General features: G+C 45.5%; 1 protein-coding gene across 1 annotated transcript in view; it reads right to left on the reverse strand.

The window, feature by feature from the left end:
* Positions 1-5,392: 5,392 nt before the first annotated feature.
* LOC138570070 (N-acetyllactosaminide beta-1,3-N-acetylglucosaminyltransferase 3-like) overlaps positions 5,393-20,662 on the reverse strand; it is a 397,006-nt gene continuing 381,736 nt past the window's right edge. Inside the window, exon 4 of the mRNA XM_069648653.1 lies at positions 5,393-10,781. Within this exon, the coding sequence (XP_069504754.1) occupies positions 9,627-10,760 (1,134 nt within the window). The 5' untranslated portion in view covers positions 10,761-10,781 and the 3' untranslated portion in view covers positions 5,393-9,626. The remainder of the gene's footprint in view (positions 10,782-20,662) is intronic.

Here is a 20,662-nt window from a genome sequence, read left to right on the forward strand (position 1 = left end):
TTCTATATCAACCATAGTATATGGAGAGCCGGTATCAACCATGACCTGTAAGGTTATGCCATCAATCTCCATTGGTACCCAGGGTCCCAACCCGCCCTCATCGGGCTTGAAAGCGTATCTGTACTTCGTCTTCAAATCGATCTGTGATGGCCAACAAACTGCTTGGACCACCAATTTCCTCCAACGCCATTATGCTTGTCATGGCAGTACCCCTACCTCTACTATATCGACCAGCATTTCTCACGTAACGGCTGTTATATCTGCCTCTTCCTCTGCTGTTGCGACAGACTTTGCCAAAATGACCCATTTGTCCACATTTGTAGCATTCTGCTGAGAGAGCTGGACAATCTCTCTCCGCATTTAAATGTTTGTACCATCCACACTTGAAACATTTGTTGGTTTGTCTGTACATACTTTCTTTCTCTTGTTTAGATCTGCCGCCCTTTTGATCTCTCAAATATTCATCTGCGACTCCTGTGAAAGCGCATGTAGCCAACAACCCTCTTAGCGCAGCTAAGTAGGCGTCCACACTCTCGCCTTTATTTTGCCTCCTTGTGAAAAATCTATATCTCTCCAACACACTGTTGGTCTTATTTCCGAAGTGCTTATTCAGCTAGGCAATAGCTATGTCATACTTCCTGGCTCCACTCGAAGATTCTCCCAAACTTTCATCTGTATGATCTAAATCAGGCAATGTTCTGAAAATTCTGAGTGCCTCTGCTCCTATACAATTGAGAAGCGTGGCTTCCTTTAGGTCATCATTAAACTTAGATCCACCCATTGCCCTCAAGTACACTTGGAAGTTGTCCTCCCAGTGTTCCCAAGAGTAGGCTGGGTTACCTGGTAGTGCCAAAAATTTCATTGGAGCAGCTATATTCTGCGTGTTGCACTATGATTGTATAACAATTTGTTTTTTTTTTTTAATCTGACAATATTTCCTTCGTATTTGTATTTGCACCTTTCCTTTATTTACTTTCAACTATATTAAGCTCGCCCAAGATGATAAATACATCGTGTGATCCTTTAACTAGCACTTCCAGTTATAATGGCAATGTCCGTACTCGGCAGCCTTCGGGACAGTTGTGCGAGCTAGACTTCACTTCACCCACTCGCCACACCGAATTCAATGTTTGTTTCTATTTAGTTGAAAAGAAACGCTTCACGCGCTTCCTCGTAGCAGCTGTGCGTCGGGTATTGCGCTTCGTTGCTTAGGCAACGTTCAATGCTTTTAAAATGGTGGCACGCAAAGCACGTACACAGGTGCTTTTCTCTAATGCTCGCTGCGGTTGGCCCAACGGCTCGCAGAGCATTCTTATAATGCCGAAGCCGTAAGTTCATCAAACAGTGCTTTTTTTTCTTTGCGCCGCTCACCTTACTTGCCGCTAGCGTTGCTCTGCGTTATACTCCGCTCTCCTTTCACTTGCTGCCATCGTTTGGTGATTAAACGGGACAGCCAACAGCATTTCATCAAAGCGGTTTCAGGAACTGCTCCTCATTGCGCCCGGGGGCTCCCTCCTTACTCCTCGTCGCCAATTGTTAAGAAGTGTACATCATACCAAATATTAATATATGGTATTTAGGTTTATTAGGAGGACCCCCAGGAGGCCAACCATCTTTAGTGCAACATCTTCGTGTATAGTTCCATCCACATTCTGGAACGATACACAAAGACGTTGTCAGGGTTACAGGGCGCATGCATTTCATAGATAGATAACTATGTACACATTCCATGTATGCAACATCACAACAATATCTACCTCAAGAAAATAACTTTATGTAAGTATACTTCCACTATGCACAAGAGCAGATCCGACCAAAGGTTACTTAAGGTCTCATGAAGAGAGCTTTTCAGTAGGAAGATCGAGATTTAAGGACAGAGAGAAACTCAGACGAAGGCAAGTTATGCCAAGAAGCCAAGGACGTACCAGCTGAAATAGCCCAACAGTGGATACAATTAATGAAGAGAAGAACAGAGTATACTATTCTGAAAGCTCAAGATAAGCCACAGGAGGCAGATGGCTGGAAAAAATTAAATCAAATACATGAATTACATGGAGAATAAGATGATTTCACGGTGTCGGAATCACGTGACTGAGCAAGCAGAAGGGATGAAACATTCACACCTATGCATGGAGTTGTGCCATGCCCAGACCAAGAAGCAGTCTCGAGGCCAAAATACAAAGAAATAATTGACACATGACCACTGAAGTGATGAGTGATTTTTGCAATAATTGGAGGGAGGCTGGGGGAGCAGATGAGCTCTCTGCACCTGGCTGGCTATTCTGCACACTGCTAGGCTGGTGGAAAAGTATGAGTGGGGATTGATGCCAACCCAATCATAACGGACCAAGTAATCTAGGGTCCTATAGTTAGTAGAACCTATGAGAAGTCGTACTTTTAGTGATGTCTACAGTAGCCATTTTGAAGGAAGGGCTTAGATGCCCCACCTCTCACTGTTTATCCAATCCCCTCACTTTGTTACAATATTATTAAAGTTACCTTCCTAAAAACCAATCATTTGCATGCTATGTTTTGAGATATTACATGTCAGCGATGACACATTTTTAGTATAAATTATGTGTTTTTTATCAAATTAATTGGAGTTGAAGCGAGAAGGAAGATCGAGCGATTGCTGATGTCCATTAAATCCCTGTTTTTTGTACTTGTCATTAAACAGACTCCCTTTGCCAAACTAGTTGTCATTATTGATTTGATGCAAGAGTATTTAATTTGCATCCCCATCCATCTCACGGGTGCTGCTATTCATCTTAAAGTGCTATTGGGTAACCCCCAGCTATATGGGCTGGTTGTGGTCCTAGAGCACAATGTTGTTATAGTATTTTCTCTCTGAGAACGGGAGGCTGCAAGGTGTTCCGTTCACAGAGAGAAAACACTTTTTTTTGTTTTTTTCAACAACCTCCATACCTATCTTAGCTTATTACAGAACTTCTTTCAGTGTGTCTGAAAGTGGTGAAAGTATAGTGGTGTTAAAAGGAATTTTTTCAGGCTTGTATTATTTTGCATTCTGGGATTATATATGAACCTACAAATTGAAAACGTAAAATATTTGTACCAAATGCATCTTTGTAGGCGTGTGGCCAAGTGCTTAAAAAGCATAGTGGGTTAAAATCACTGCCTCACTGTTTACCCAAAGTATGCGATCCTGGACAACTAATTTAATCTCCCTCTGACATAACTGTGAAGATGTGTCTAGTATGTACTACCAAAATCCTTTTCCTACTGCCTGTATTGCCTATATATAATTTACAGAAAGGATTAGATCCACATGCTCAGCATTACATTTGTTGTTGCTATAGTATCATTGCCTTGTTTAATAAACCTGTATTCATGAAACACACAGGCTTTAATTTGACCTCTGAAACCTAACACTCTGAGTAGATGTGAGGGTAAGGAAAGTGCAATGGTATCCATCCACAGGAGAAGACATAAGCAATGTGTTAGGGCGAGGTAATGGGTTTGTGGAAATCAGTAACAAAATGAGGTTGGTTGGTTGCGAACGGTTAGGATCTGGGGTGGGGTTGGGGGCTGGGGTGCGCCAATCTGACAGTTTGCCTAGGGTGGTAAAATTCCTTGAACCAGCTCTAAGTGGGGAGGTATGGAGCAAATGCTGGATTAATCTGCGAGTCAGGCAGGATGAGAAGTAAAGGAGATAGTGGAAATTGACCAATGAAGGATCAGTAGGGAATGAGGAAGGGGAGCAGTGGATGCAGTAGTGGGCAGTGAACCGTACAAACTCAATTGTAAATGAAGAGCGGGAGCAGTAAATAAGGTAGTGGTCAGTGAAACATATAGACTCAGTAGTGAAAGAGGAGGAAGGTAGACCAGTGGATGATGTAGTGGGAATTGAACCATGCAGGCTTACTAATGAATTAGGAAGGGAGACCAGTTGATGAGGTATTGGTCAGTGAACGACGGGGGTGAGTGGTGAATGGGGAAGGGAGAGCAGTGGAATAGTTAGTTGGCAGTGAACCATGCAGGCTCAGTCTTAAATGAGGAATGGACAATAGTCGATGAGATAGTGGGCAGTGAACCAGGCTAGCTCAGTAGTGAATTAAGAAGGCATATGAGTGAATGAGGTAGTAGACAGAGATCAATATAGGCATTAGTGTTGAATAAGGAAGGGGGAGTGAATGAGGCTGTGAGCAGTTAACCAGCCCGGCTTCAGTAGTGAATGAGGAAAGCAGATGAGTGACTGAGGTAATGGGCAGTCATCAATGCAGCCATCTGTAGTGAATAAGGAAGGGGGAGTGGATGAGGTAGGGAGTAGTGAACCAGGCAGGCTTCCATAGTGAATGTTGTAGGCAGATGAGGGAATATGGCAGTGGGTAGTGAACCACGCAGACTTCAATAGTGAATAAGGAAGGGGACAGTGCCAGAGGTTTTGGGCAGTGAACTTTGCAGGTGTTGGTAGTCAATGATGATGGGAGATTAGTGAATAAGGTAGTGGGCAGTAAACCATGCAGACATCAGTAATGAATGAGGAAGGCACATGAGTGAATGTGGTAGTGGGTAGGGAACCATGCAGTCTCAGTAGTGAATGAGGAAGGAAGATGAGTGAATGGGGTAGTTAGAAGTGAACCATGCAGGCTTTAGAAGTGAATGAGAAAGGCAGATGAGTGAATGTAGCCGTGGGTAGTGAACCATGCAGGCTTCAGTAGTGAACGAGGAACGAAAATGAATGAATGAGGTAGTTGGAAGTGAACCATGCAGGCATCAGTAGTGAATGTGGAAGGGAGAGTGAAAGAGGTATTGGACAGTGAACTGTGCACTTGCAGTAGTGATTGATGAAGGCAGAGCAGTGAATGAGGTACAGTTTAATTGGGACAAGGCGTGGCGAGTTGTGTGCAATGAATGGATATTGTAAGTATATACACATATACATCTATTCATTGCACATTGGGTAGACACAATTTACATTCATTTCCTTGTCCGGTCTGAAGAGCCAATGCAGCATACATGAGTGTAATTTCTGCCGTCTCCCCGGTCTTCTAGTATACACATGATTTCTCTTTTAGTTTGGGCTATTAGGTGTCGCTTGCGTCACCTATAAGCCAAAGCTATTGCATTGGTGTACAGATAGGTACGAATGGCATATGATGAGGGACACAGAGTTTGTAGGTGCTGTTTGGTTATGTACCCAACCATTGCCTTCCCATGGCCACGCTAATCCCTATGGTCATTCCTTGCCTGTCGAGTGGCTAAAAGAGGGGTGTGAATGAGCGTGCAACAGCAGTAGAGAGCAGCAAATTCAGTGTTTATAGGTGTTTATAATTGGGATGTGTGATTTGCATTTTGGTATTTGTCTATCAAATCTCGAATTTGGGGTAAGAGCTGTCCAAAATAAATTAACAATTTCCTAACACCAAGTGGCAACATTTTAAAATATCTTTATTGTGTTTTATCATAGACCAATACCCACATAACAGTTAATTAAATACACAATGCTGTGGAACTTCACCTGGCAGCAGAGCTGCTGCACAAGGACATCTAGCAAATGGCATACAATGACGCTAGTAAACATCTCTCATGGCTGAGGTCTAGTTTGTTAGCTGCCTCGTTCTTATGCTGGAAATCATTAAAGGACCCAACTAAAGTCTGTGCTCTTGGGATGTCAAGCACTGATCTCCATAAAGGGTACCCAAAGTATACAGATGGTGTCACGTTTCAGGAGGCCATTTGCAAATCCTGTAGTCCAGTAAAATCAGGCAGTCCATCCCTTCGACCTGAACTTCCTGATTCGGACGCAGCTTCTCTCTCCATTTGCAATCCATGCCTCTTTTTGCTGCAACATGAGCTATTGAGATGAAAGTCCTGGTGGCTGTGTCTTTCCAACCCCATAAGTATTGTTTCTGATGTACCCAAAGGAGAGGTATTATGCGCCCTTTCTTTTTTTTAACTTTCTTTTTTTTCTTTAAATCATCAAATAATCACCAGTGGCACCTTGGAGACGACCAATGTCTTGATCTGTAGGGAGCCAGGTTAGGATGAATCATTCACTCTGCAGCAAATGTTACACAGAAATAAGAATACAATGATCACTGGGTGCCTGGCATTGCTCTACCCTTCCCTCCAGTGAAGGAGGTCCCCTCTGTAGCACTGCAACTCTCTCCATTTCCAACCAATGCCCGTTGTTGCTGCATCATGAACTATATGGATGTCCTGGTGTGTCTTAGTTCCACCAAAAGGTATCAACGTTTCTGTGTTTAAAGGAGTGGTGTCAAGCATCCTTTCTCGTAACGAAAAGAAATTACGTAATCATCAGTGGCACCGTGGAGCATAGCAGTAGCAATACAGTGCATGTAACTATGCCATTCAGACGCTAAGATTAGTCGTCAAATTGGCTTTTTTATGTAGCTGTGTGTGTGGGGATATGGGGGGGTTTGGAGGGGGTTACCATGCAGCACATATAGCAAATGCTTCTAAGTAACAAGAGAGATTGATGACTGGAAAGGTATCATTGTTGAGCTGAGACTACATCACGTCTGAAACTAAACACAAGGCCACGTTATGTAAATGCACTGGACAGAAGACAATATAGCTCAAAATGTACTTCCCACTTAGGCCAATTTGACGGAAAATATTTCACCGTATGGCCTAGTTGACCGAATTTAGGCTGTACGAAATGATCCTACAGCCAAAAATTCGGTCACTAAGGCCATACGGTTCCATTATTGCGAACAAGGGAAAAAGGGTTTCTGGGGTATCCCCTGCTCCCCTTGCTCGCTATAATGGGAACGGCAGATGCGGGGGTGTCCACTGCTTCCGGGACACTGGAAGCGGGGTACTTTAAAAAAAAAAAAAAAAGAGAAAGGGAGAAGCTGTGTCAGTTCTGACCCGCATTGCAGGCACGCAACTGACGCCGAAGGGTCAGAATGAAGGCAGACGCTGAAGGGTAAGTGGGGGAGGGTGGGAATGTATTGAGGGTTGGAGGGGGGCATGGATTAGTTGATTTTGGCCGTGGCAAAATTGGGTTTGCACCGAGATTTACTACGGTCAATTCCGCTGCGAACTATTATGCCACAGTCAAATCATACCAATCCGAGGAGATAGGCTTACAGGCATGGGGTAGACGCTTCTTTTACTTCCCTCTGCATAGTACCATGGTGCTGACCAGCAAACACTACTTGTTCTTGTGATGGCACTGCTGCTGTTGGAGGCTCATATTGGAAGCAGCTGGGGCACAGGGTGACAGAGAGATGGGTCTTCGACTTGAGTGATTTGCGTTTGGAGGATGATGTCTAACTATATTGGGAACATGGGAGACACCAGGTGGAGGATGTTCTACCTAGAATCTGGTGGCCTATAGGCAGTCGAGGATAAAAGTAGCCTAGGACCAGAAGAACTGTCAGCTTGGGAAGGAGCATGGTGTTGGGTTAGCACTGGCTGAGGACAAGCATCACCGTACAAGAAGAGGTCTTTCTATGAACCTCTTTGGCCAAAAGAAGGAAAGATGTGCTTCGGTCTCCTCCAGCGAGGACATGTAATGTGGCTTCGGTAGTGAGTTGCATGCAGCACGTCAGGGGAGTTGCTAGGTCTGGAAAAGACCCAGGCTAAGCTGATGTCGGAATTGTTGGGACTGGGGGCTAGCTAGTATTTTGGCTGTAGCTCCTGTGATTCTATCCGGGGCTACAACCGAAAGATCAGGGGCTATAGCCCCCTTAGACCTCCCCTAGCAACGCCCCTGCAGCATGTAACTCTACCAAAGGCCCTTAATCAATCAACTCCTGGCTGTGTTCCAGAGGCAGTCCACCTTGCATGGCTGCTTGTGATGTGGTTTGATGCGGTCATTCTGTTCTACCAATTCTGGGGTGGTGAGTAGTGGGAGGGGCTGGGATAGTACTGACAGCTCTGTGAACTGAGCTATTCTTCTTAGTCATTCACTGCCATAGGTCCATTGCAGACACAACAATTGAACTGTCCATGGTCTAAGCCATCATGGAGATAGAAGGAAGCAGATCTCAAATCCGGGCTGCATGCCCCACCTGTTTCTTTAGTCGTTGACTTGTTGGTTGGGCTGTGGCATTGGTACTGCGTGACTGGCTATATGAAGCATACGTGCCTTTTGGGCACTCAAGTGAGTCACTCTAATTCCCTCCTATTTGGTCTGAGAATCTATCATAGGTTCTTCATAAAATGAGGACATGTATTACAGAAGGAAGTGGCACACAGATAGTATCTTACCAGACTTTGGACGTGGAATATGCTTGACTTGGCTGAGGTACCATCCTTTGGAGACATGTTAGACACAATGTGTGAGATGCCTGGGGTATTCAAGTGGATGGCACTACAGGGTTGAAGGGGCAGTCACTAGGCCCCAGCGGTCATTTTAATGATCTGTGCACAACTCATCAATACAATTACGCAGCAGAATTTGTCAGGGAATGAATGTCAATTTCGACTTCCTGATCCTTCTTCAAAGGAAATGTTGCTGTGTATTCTGCATTAGAAGATGTCTTGCGCTGTGCTTTCAGCAGGTGCTAGTAATCAGCGAAAAGAAGCCGCAACGTGCAAGAAACTTTGAGAAGAAAGAGAGGCCCATATGCCCTGTCCTTTGACAGACTACGTAGTGCACAGGAAGGTTTTAACGTAGTTGCAAAGCAGATTTCCACAAACAAGCGAGTTAAATGTCAGATACCTGTAACATTAACATTGTTAACATTTTTCAAAGTAGCCACAAAGATCTTCACCTGGCAAGTGGCTACTTAGCATGGTTACATTTGAGGTTTGGTCTCTTTGGAATCTCCAGTTGTGTCTTTGGCATATAGCCATCACAATGGAACATCAGAGTTCCAGTCTGTCCATCTTCTAAATGCATTGAACGCTGAGAGGTTGCACTTTAGCATAGCCAATGAAGCCCACCTTAACCAGCCACCTGATCACCCTACCCTATAAATTCCCTGAAAAAAAAACAGACTTGGCACAAGCAAAGTGTTGGCCCGTGACCCATGAACCCGGATTTTCTAGCAATACTCTCACTGTCATTGCTTACTGGAGCTTCACGTGGCTCCAGTCTCATATCACTACTTTTGGCGTTGCGTTATACTCGCTCTGCAAAGTTTGATGCAGAGCCCGCACCTCCTTAGGCAAATATAGAGGGGGAGGAGCTGAATAGTTGGGTTCCCCTGTGGCACTGGGGCAGGAGGAGTGTCCATTTTGCCCCTGCATCACTCAGTTTCTGCTACGATCATCCCCTGGCTCATGTACGTTCTGAGAAAGAAATCTTTCAGGTGTCTGCCCTATCACGATATTGCTCGGCACGTGATCCTGCTCCCTGATGTGGTTTACATCACTCGTGTGCCTGCCACTAAAAAACATGAAAACAGACCTCATGCTGCCCAAATACTTCAAGAGATGGAGCAAATCAAAGAGTTGTTGTGTTGGCAAAATTGTGGATGAATGGATGAGGCAGTTAATTCCTAAATGGCTGTTCACAAAGCATATATAATAAGGGCATTGAATCTGTTGTTGCAGGTTCCATTAGTGGCGATTGAAGATCCTTACCCATGAGGGTGTATTCATGAGTGATGCTGGGGAGGTACCACATTCCTTTGTACTCAGATTGGTCGCTTTTCTATCCATACATTAAGATGGATGGGGGTTGTTTTTTAAACGATTGGGTAAAACTTATGCAAAATATGATTCTTTCCACATTGAAGGTTCGGTTTCTGAATGGCATTCCACATCATCTTCATCTCATAGGGCTCAAAGCGGTGGACAACCAGCTGGTCCTTATAGAAGCATGGATGAAACGTGTCCGTGTTGGGCAGTGTGATACCATAGGTCCTGACACCCTCATGGGAGTTTGGCTGGAGCCCGGCTTTCTGCAGGCAATATCCCAGATAGGCGTCGTCGATCGGAATAAGCTCGATGTCCTGGGAGGCCTGGAAGATGGCCCGAGATGTGAAGCCTGACATAAGGATGCCCCCGCCCCCACAATACGCTGGAAATGAATCGTTGGCAATGATCTCCTCGGGTACATAATACTTGCTCCATGATTCCCGGATGAGGGGCATACCGATATTCAACATCCCGACAAACAGATGGGTCTCTAGGCCTTTCGACTCTTTTATTCCCAATAAATACTGGACTACGTTGAAGGTATGAACAAATACATCATCATCACCATTGAAGAGAAACTGGGCACTAGGGCAGTTCCCTTCTAACCACTCATAGAACAGGACCTGCTTGAGGGTCAGGTTGTAGAATGTGTCGTAGAAGTTCCATTGGATGATATCCTTGTAGTCATTGCTCTCCACGGCTACGAGTTTGTTCATCTTACTCCTGTCCTTCAGATTGGAGGTGACTCCAATGATGAAGAGTCTCCTCACTTGAAGCCCCTGATACTCTGTCTCCGCCCCCCATGTTGTGCGAATGATCTCACGCCGATCAAAGTTCTGAGGGGCTGACTTGATTACCAGCAACAGGAAGACATTTGCAGAAGCCTTGGCCCCCCCGCACTTGTAGGGGGCATCCAGAATCCTAGGGAAGTTTTTACAATGTCTGTAGCGAAAGTAGTCCCGCACTCTCTCAGGAAATTGTGCAAAGCGAGTGGCATTTACTCCTCGAACTTTCGCCTTGCATTTTAGGACGGGAATGGGGGACGGCAGGTCAATAGGTTCTGGCGTTTTGGTGGGTATCGTGGGTTTCACAACAGGGTCTTGGTACAAGACATAGAACAGGATGACTGTGCTAACAGCTGTCAGAGCAACAGTTACACCATGCGGGCAGCTTCTCCTCATAGTCACCCTTCCAAGAAGAACCTGGAAAAGAGAAAGGAAGACATTAGATATGTATCTTAAGAACCACTTTCACTCAAGCAAAGCCCCAATTGGCCAACGTGCTGGGCCATTCGATAACCCGTCTATGTAGAGTAAACAACATAGAAAGATACCTACATACTAACCTACACTCACCCTTTAGTGTTAGGGGACCATCATTATGCAATTATTGTATAAAATAAATAAGCGGGCAGGTGGCAAATTAAATTCAGTGCCCATGGTTTAAAAGCAGTGAATTTATGTAGAGGAGACAGGGGTAACACAACATGGGATAGAGGGTGTTGGAGGCAATCACTGATCAGGGGCCTCATTACGACCCTGGCGGTATGGAGTGAACGGCGCCGTGAAAGGTGCTGCACCGTTCACTCCGTATTGCGCATTACGAGTTCCCCTCGCGGGACACGGTAAGCACGCCTGGGAAAACCAGGCGTGCTTATCGGGTCCCGCGAGGGGAAGAGGGAGCAAACAACGGGCCAACCTCGTAATGGCCCGTTGTTTGCTCCCTCTCCCATTCCCATTCAGCCCTAAAGGGGCTGAATGGGAATGGGGAAGGACCGTGTCCGGGTCCTTGGAGGGAGGAATTACCGGGCCTTCTGAACTCGGAATGGCACGGTAAGTTCTCATTCTGAGGAACCGGACCCGGACACGATTTCGGCGGCAGCCATGCCATTACCACCGAACGTGTAATGAGGGCCCAGGGGTGTAACGTGGTCAACATCTTCGTGAAAGTCAGCAATTCCAAAGAGTGGGCCCACTGTTGTGCGGAGCCAGGGGGAGAGCAGAGTGCACAAGGCAATAAGTGAGGCGGCTCCTCAGAGTGTTGACATGCACCAAGCCAGAAATACTGTGACTTTGGGAATCACCACACCGGCCTAAACTGGAGTCAATACTGGCGGACTTACTGAAGCTATCTACTTGTGAGGTAAAGGTCACCACCAGATGGACAAGTGGAGAATAATGTGGAATGACTACCTAGCAGAGTATGGTGACTAAAAGAAGTAACACATGCTTAGCAGTCTGGAAATTAATATACGTGGTCCTTGCCCTCTCTTTAGTTCCTTTGTGTGTTTGCCGGTCTTTCGTTTTCTTTCTCTCCTCTTCCCATTGGTTGGGGGCTCTTCGTCTGTCTTGCTTTTTTCCCTGTAACAACGGTGCTTGTCTTTGGCTAGAGTTTTGGCCAGAGGTGACTATGGTGGCTGGTGCCCACCACCCCCTCTTTGATGCAGTCCCTGAATGAGGCTTAGGCTGGATCCTCTAGGCCCCTCAGCCAATCCCTACTCTTGTCTGCATACCACAACATGTCAGCCTACAGGATAAGAATAAGCTGGAAGGTACACATATGTGTGAAATATGACATCAAACTCAGCTGATCCATGGACTTGCTATCTTTGGTGTCCACCAAGAAAGTTATGTAGGTAAGAACATCGGATTTGTTAAAAGAAAAGTGTTTGATGTATGGGGAAACACGATAAGCCAAAACCCAAAAACATACAAAGCCCTGGGGTGAGAAAGATACCTATTCTGTCTGCCAGCATCAATGAACATAGAAAACCGGCTGAATACAAATGGCAGGTTAGTCTGAAATAGCCGCAGGTCTTGGAACTGCTAGTTGGTCCACCGTTTCATTACTCCCAGCTGACAAAGTTGTAGTTCAAGGATATATTGGTCAATTCCCTTGCACGTTTTCACGTGTCCCACACGGCTGAAGACCCTGACCCAGCTCAGCATTCAGCCCCAAAGGGAATTAAAACGGGACGGGAGGATATCTCTGTGGCAACGCGCGAGTCTTGGAAGCAGGATGACCCCGCTGAGGAAACACAGGTTCGAATCCCGGACCCGCGCTTGGGGAAAGAAAAAGTGCTATAAATAACCTAGCCTTTCACAATGAAACAGTGCCTAGATGCCTACAGGTTATGTAAGCAGTAAATAAATGCATGAATAAAATAAATAAAACCAGCTTGCAGGTCAGTGTGGGCGTTAAGTCAGTGTGGGTGTTAAGAATGCGGAGACAGTGTTAGGCACATGACTGTGAGGCAGAGAGGCTGAGTTGATAAGAGAGAGGACCAAGAGAGGAGGTGAGAAGGAAGGAAGTAATAGTGACAAGTGAAAGAGACATAAACTGGATATGGGGAGAAGAGGAGAAATTAAAGCTACCAAGTGGAGGTGAAATTAAGCTTCAGAGAATGAAGGAGAAAAATAACCGGGAACCAAAAGTAGAGGGGAGGAGAAGAGGAGTAGAAGTTTAGAAAAATGAGGAGAGGTGCAGTAGTGACTCACATGGTGAGTGGCAAACAGGCATAGGGGAGGAGTACAGTAGAGAGGGGACAGAGGGAGAAGAAGACGGACAGGAGTAAGAGAGGGAAGTAATGAGAAGGAGGGAAGAGGTGGAGCGTGGAGGCGGAAGGTTCCAGAAGCTGAAGCTTGATTCCTGTTACCATCAGCTATAAGCCCGGAGAAAGCAGCCAAGCCAGTCCTGACCCCAACACAGAGTGAAGAAGACAATTTCGGAATTCAACATTTTCTCAAGAGGCGGTCACCCACCCTCCGCCAGGACCGTCAAGGGCACCAGGTGTGTTGGCACCAGATAGACAAGACACCATCCTGACAACAACCAGCCAAGTCAAGAAAGACCCAGTGATCGAAGAAAGAAGTGCGCGGACCATGAAATCCCATAAACCTTGAGTGACTGCGGCCAAGATGGCGTCTGTAATAAGAGAGGGGAAGCAATGGGGACACCAATCCTAGATATTACATTTTCTTTTCACCCATTTTCTGAATCCACTCCCTGACCTCAGCTGAACCTCACCACTTGGTATTTTGAGTAATCCTTAATAAACCCACCCAGACCCTACTTCTTGACTCTGCGGTGTCTGTTATCCCAGAGCCAACACCCTCCCATCTTCCACTACTGAGTACAGGGTGAGATCATTGGATTTCAGCAGCCATCCCCTTGCTAGACATACATATGGACTGTTGTCATGGTTTCATGTATGAAATCCTTGTTTAATTAAATAGCAATCAGAGCTTCACGTATGCAGTGATTTCTTTTTTTAAAATACATTTTTTAATTGAAAAATAATAAAAATAATGGCTGAATCCCCGCATAGGGCACTGGGACAGGGTTTGCGCGCAGGGGCACATCTCCTGCGTTATAAAGTACAGATCAGGTGCCACGAGGAAGTGTGTGAGTCTCCAGCAGACTGGGTGGGGGAGGGGGCGTGTGGGGTGTCTGTCTGTGCGCCTCTTTTGGGAAAATTGTTGGGGGCACAAATAAATGAAGTGATACACAAAAGAGCAGTGACAACACTAGAATCAGAATGTATAATTCAAAAAGAAATTCCAAGTTCTTTTGGACCCGAACACGCAGAACGCTAACAACCTTAACTGAAATGTCCAGACCGACTACAGCCTTTAAATAATAATATATACGTTTCTTAAGCATTCTAGCAATATAGTTAAAAGTCACTAATACCTTAAAAACAATCTTTTAAAACACCCGCTGTTTCCCACCCAAATACAGTGCTTTTTAAATTCATGTATAATTAATTCTTGCAAATGTTACATAAGTCAACAGCCACATATACAATTCAAGCTTTACATAAACACACGTTATTCTTCCTTAACATGGATAAAACACAATGCTTTGTTTTTCCCACAAACATATGGAGGCCAGAGAGTAGAAGAGGACATTATAAAGGCAAAAACACTGGGGAAAAACCATCCTGACACAAGGGGAAAACGAACACCTGCGTAATGAAAAGGGGGACAGGACACATTAACTGGGACCTTCAAATGTATAAGGCCATTACCTCTTTGTGTGTGGCTGTGTTCGTGTTATGGCTAGGGGAAGTAGCAAGTCCAAGACTTTCAGAAACTGCTTGTGCAGTCTAGGGGGCCTCTTCATTTTGAACCCGTATTGGGGAGGGGGGAGGAGGGAGCCGAGCGAAGCCTATTTCTGCACAGGAGGATTCTGTCTGGATCCACCCATCCTGTTCTGATGCATCAAGTGATGCCAGTGTCACCAGTTTCTTGCGGTAAATTCTCTATAGCATGGGGGTCATTACAGCTTTGGTAGTGTGTAAACAAATCCCAGCAATTCCATTGCCACCATTGTTTTGTCAGCGATTTTTACCGCCAAAGAGGGAGAAGTAGGTGCTGGAGGTAAAAGTCTCACCTTCAATTCTAAAAATGGGAGGACTCGGCACGGGCGGAATTAGCACTCGTGGTAAAGCCGTCGAATTCCCTCTGGTGCCCTACGGAATTCGCAAATGGGTATTTACACCTCCATGTCGCCATTCGTAAATGTCTTCAAAGCTGCCGGGCGGACTGAGTCTGACTGTATTTTGTGAGAATACCGCGAGAATAACGCCAATACCGCGGGAATAACGGCAGGCACTCAACGCGGACCATTAGCTTTGTGCAAGAAAACTCACCGCTGGAAGAAAAAGTTTGTGGTTCGTTTTTTTGCTAATTGTGCATCATACTTAGTCTGGTTTGGGCCATGGACGTTCTCTAGATCATTTTAGTGTTTGAGCATAACAGCCATTCTAAGCACATGTACCACAAGGGGCTTGTTCTGATCCTCCTAATTTAGTATGTCGGATGTTCACAAAAGAGAGCATCCCACAGGACAGGGCATCAGCGTTCCAAGTTAAGGAATGGCATCTAGCACACATGCACACAGTGCTGGAAATGGAGAAAATGTATTCGGGGAACCCTCTCAACCTGGGAGGGGTGGGGTCGTGGCCCCAGGCTGGGTCACACAATACAGTATCTCTTCATAGAACCCAATCCTGACGATTTGCATAAAAGCAAAGAGCATTATGGGAACATAAGAATGTCCACAATTTTAAATGTGAACCATGTCTTATAGTGATTCAGCTCAATGGGGAGAAATCCGAGGTAATGATTATCGGCCCTCTGGCTCAGAGTCAGGCGTGGAGCTCGGATTTCTGGCCCCCAAGCTTGGGGAACATGCCAGCGTCTGTAGATTCTTTGAAATGTCTTCGTGTGATAATTTCCTCCACTTTGTCGCATGAGTTACAGATTAGCATGATCTATAAATCCATTTTTTTCAAGCTTCAAATGCTCATAAAGTTGGCTCCTTTCTTACCAGTGCCCTATAGGGTCTCGTGACTACTACAGCATTCTCAGGTGGCCTCCATTACTGCAATGCCGTTTTCTTCGGCCAGCCTAATGAGCTCCAGATCTTGCAGAATTCAGCTGCTGGTCTGGTTGTGGGTCTATGGAAATTTTCTCCTGCTTTGCCTATCTTGGCATGGCTCCACTGGTTGCCTGTCGAGTTCAGAATTAAGTTTACGTTTCTTTGCCTGACTCATCCTGCGCGCCACAGACAAGGTGCGGGTTTTCGTCAGGAGAAGATCTCCGCCTACACTTCAGGTAGGGCTCTTGGCTTTGCGAAACGTGGTCTTCTGGTGGATCCCAGATTTAGGAAGGACACTGTTGGTGGCCGACCTTTTCCGTTGCTGCCCCCCGATTGTGGAACTCTTTCCCTCTCTCTCTCAGGTTAAAATGATTTTTCTTCTTGTTTAAAACCTTTCTATTCCCGAAAGAACTTGTGTCAGGCTCTTGGTCCCTGAGTTGAAGGTCTTCTTTGTCAAGAACCAGGATACCTACAGGCGATAGCGTGTTTCAGAAATTCCCTTAACATAGCATTCACTAAGAAACCCTGAGCGAATAATGGACGTTGGGCTCTGTAGTTTTGATTGGTTACACTATTCAGCCTAAGAAAACAATGGGCCTCATTACAAGTTAGCCGGTCCGGATTTAACGGTGCCGGTAAAACCGTACCGGCACCGTTTCCTGACTGGCTAACTACGAGTTCTGCAGCCGGTGGTGTTACGCCCCCAAAGTCTGACATGGCGGGCGTAACGCCACCGGTCGCAAAAGGACATGGAAACACAGGCACCATTACCGCATGGTGCCGGTGTTTCCACGGCCCCCATTGCCATGGGACTCCATGGGAATGGGTAGTAACGGAATGCTGGCTCTGGAATTACTCGACCACTGGGGGTGTAATGCCCCGGTAATACCAGCAATTCTGGAGCCGGTAATTCATTCCAAGTTTGGCAGCAACCTGCCGGTTTTTCTGGCTCGGTTACCCCCAGACTTGGAAAGAGGCCCAATGTCTGTACATTGCAGGGCAAATATACCAGTTTGGACAACTACTACAACTATGTGAGGCTTTGGCTGTTTCTGTATTCAGTTTCCCATGCTGCGTCTACTGAAAGTGTCTGCTCGTTGCTTGTGCATGGTGATAACTCAGCTTCAGGACAGGTCTTGCAGGGAGGATCCTATTCTGAAGCCGAGGTATCACACGCACAAGCAACCCATTGAAGGGTGGGTTGCACGATCGTGCAATAACGCGGCCGGCAAGACTTTGTGTGCTGCAGGCACCCAAAGCCTGCATCCCTCCAAATGACTGCCAGCACTCCTTAGCCTCGCGAAAGCCGTTCTTTTCGGTACTGATACAAACAAATCAGGAAAACTTAAACAGGCAAGGTAGCTTTGTTTTTATAACTAAGTTAGTTTGGGCTTTCACAGCAAAAGGAGGCCATGGTTTGGAAAAGAATGATCTTTTCAGGATTAAACAAAGCATAAAGAAACTAAAACCCCTGCTTGGCTATTAGCCACACATGTCTTCCACTCAGGACCCCTCTTCCGGGGAAATGCACAGTAAAAAGTTTTACTCTTCCTTAAGCCATCCAACTGCCAGGGTGACCTCTGCCCAGCCCTGTTGATAGAGGATGCAGCAAGAGACCTTGACCCATCATCAATGCCTCCTTTGCATCTGATACCATCCCCACGAATCTCAAACAATCATGGGTGCTCCCGCTGCTAAAAAAGCAAACCCTCGACCCAATTATACCTACTAATTACCGTCCCATTACGACAGTGCCCTTTCTCTTAAAAATCCTCGACAAGATTGCCTACCTCCAAATTCAAAAATATTTGGAAAACCACAAACCGTTAGGAGCACAACAATCTGGATTCCGTCCATTACATGGAACCGAGACTGCCCTTATCGACCGTAAATCCCAAGTTGATGAACTAAGAGATAAAGGGAAAACTGCCCTCCTTCTGTTGCTTGACTTATCGGCGGCATTTGGCCTTGTTGACCACAAGGTCTTATGCAGCCACCTGGATTCAGCTGCCCACTTTTCCAAAGATGCTATAACTTGGATTGCGTTATTTCTAAATAATAGAACCATGAGGGTCTTCTCCCCTGCAACAGCCTCAGACCCCATTGCTATCACGTGTGGTGTGGCCCAGGGATCTCGTGTCTCCCCCACTTTGTACAATATATTCACTAAGCCCTTTTTCGATCATCTGGACCATCTTGGTATCACCTACATCAACTACGCAGATGATACTCAGATTCTCCTCCCACTTTCCAGGGATTACGTTAAGGATTTGGCCTTGGTGAATAGAGTGTACCTCATCATCCAGACATGGATGGCCATCCAGGCATGGATGGCTACCCATGGTTTATGCCTGAATGATGACAAAACAGGGCTTATCATCCTGGGCACCCACGCTAATATCAAAAAATTAGACCAGGTCTACTCCTCTTTCTTAATTGATGGCAACCTCATCAAGGTTGCAAAGGCGGTTAAGACCGTAGGCTTCTACATCGATTCTACCCTCTCTTTTACCAAACAAGTGAAAGCTATTGCATCTGCCACAGCTTACACTTGCAAGCTCATTAGAACTGGCAAACCCTTTCTCTCTAACAAAAACTGCATTATCCTGGCCAGAGCCCTTATACTCTCGAGGCTTGATTATTGCAATGCCCTCTAAATCGGGGTGAAAAATCGATCATCCAGAAGATGCAAATCCTCCAAAACAACGCCTTAAGAGCGGCTCTCGGAGTGACTAGAAAATCACACATAACTATAATTAGGCGCCAAAATAACTGGCTCTTGACCAACAAAATTTAGCTTAAAACCACATTGCTCACCCACAAAGCACTGAATGACGCAGCCCCCACCTATCCCATGGACAGATTCCATAGGAGAACCTCTATTAGACCCACGAGACTTGCTAATTCCAACTGTCTCACTATCCCTATATTTAAGCTTTCTAAGGTTGGCGGTTGTAGCTTCCCCCTCAAAGCTGCCCAACTATGGAACTCCCTGCCACATACCATCAGAGAAGATCAACCTTGCCTGAAATTTTGACTCAACTACATAAACTGGCTCAAGTCCTCTGATCTTTAGCCCCTTCCATGCGTGCAGTGTAACAATGTTTTCACCTATTCTATATATTTGATTTTCTGCCCTGTAATATTCCCACTGTGTAACAATTTATATATTTGATTTGTCTATGTCCTGTAAATTACTTTATTGTGTAACCGGTGTACCTAAACTTTGCATATCCTGTAACTGATGCATGCACCCTGATACCCTTTGGTCTGGTGCGCATTAGAAATGAATAAACAACCAAACAAACAAACAGTGTGGGCGGTAAAGGAATTTGGCTTTGGGTCACCTGACTGACTCCCAACTGAAAGTCATCATTAACTGGTCAGCAGGTGAGAGTGGTCGACTTTTAAAGGTGACCGCGTTGTCACCCTGATCAACCAGTTTATGATGGAGGAAATGGCTGAGGGTTAATTAGGATATGATATGATGTGGCATTTATAAAATACCTATACACAAGTTTTTCAAGGCGCGACCCCTCATTCTGGGATGAGGCGGAGGAAGAGAGAGTGGGAGCATGGGAAGTGGAATAATGCCACTGGGTTAGTTCTGGGTGAGGGGATAGGCATGGGTGTAGCAGGAGAGGTAGGCTCAAGGGCGATAAGCACCTCTGATATGCATGAACAGGGAGAGGTGCTTTGTTATACTCATTATCTAAAAAAGATAACTAATATTAAAATACATTTCAAATTGGTCAACTACCAGGTTGTGATCAAGTTCTACTTATATTTTTTTATTTGCACTAGTCAGTGGGACGACCAGGGGAAATTGATCAATGTATATGACAGCCCTCTGTGGACGATGAAAAGACATAGAACCTGGTATGCCGTGCTCCACTGGACCTTCAATAGGATTCCGTAGAACCTGGTATGCCATGCTCCTCTGGACCTTCAATAGAATTCCATAGAACCTGGTATGCCATGCGCCCCTGGACCTTCAATAGGATTCCATAGAACCTGGTATGCCATGCTCCCCTGGACCCTCAATAGGATTCGATAGAATGGTATGCCATGCTCCCCTGAACCCTCAATAGGATTCCATACAACCTGGTATGCCATGCTCCCCTGGACCCTCAATAGGAATCCATAGAACCTGGTATGCAATGCTCCCCTGGATGCTCAATAGGATTCCATAGAACCTGGTATGCCATGCTCCCCTGGACCTTCAATAGGATTCCATAGAAACTGGTAAGCCATGCTACCAAGGACCTTCAATAGGATTCCTTCCTGGCAGCAAGGCCCTTGTCCAAATGCTTGTGGTATTTATGGAAATCCACCTAATTACACAAAAACCACCATGTATTTGTGGAAAGCCACTTGCATTATTTTTCAATACAAAAAAAATCCTTTCTCCCTAATTTTGAGTGCAAAACAAAGCGGATTCCGGAAAAACACAGGTGATGTCCTCATATCACTAGAACCTTAGACTCATATTAAAGAGCACTCACCAGAAACATATCACAAAACAGACTCTTCAGAACATTTATTTCAGAAAAGGTTTTTTTTTTTAAAAAATGTATTGGGTCAATGGGATCAAGGCTAGGTAAAAAAACAATCTTTATTCAAATACAAACATCTTCATGAAAAAATATACTATACAAACATCTGGTGCTCCAGGGGTTCAGGGACGTCATTTCACCAA

Source organism: Ambystoma mexicanum, chromosome 1p (genome assembly GCF_040938575.1).
Source record: "Ambystoma mexicanum isolate Mex_15411 chromosome 1p, UKY_AmexF1_1, whole genome shotgun sequence".
Taxonomy (NCBI): domain Eukaryota; kingdom Metazoa; phylum Chordata; class Amphibia; order Caudata; family Ambystomatidae; genus Ambystoma; species Ambystoma mexicanum.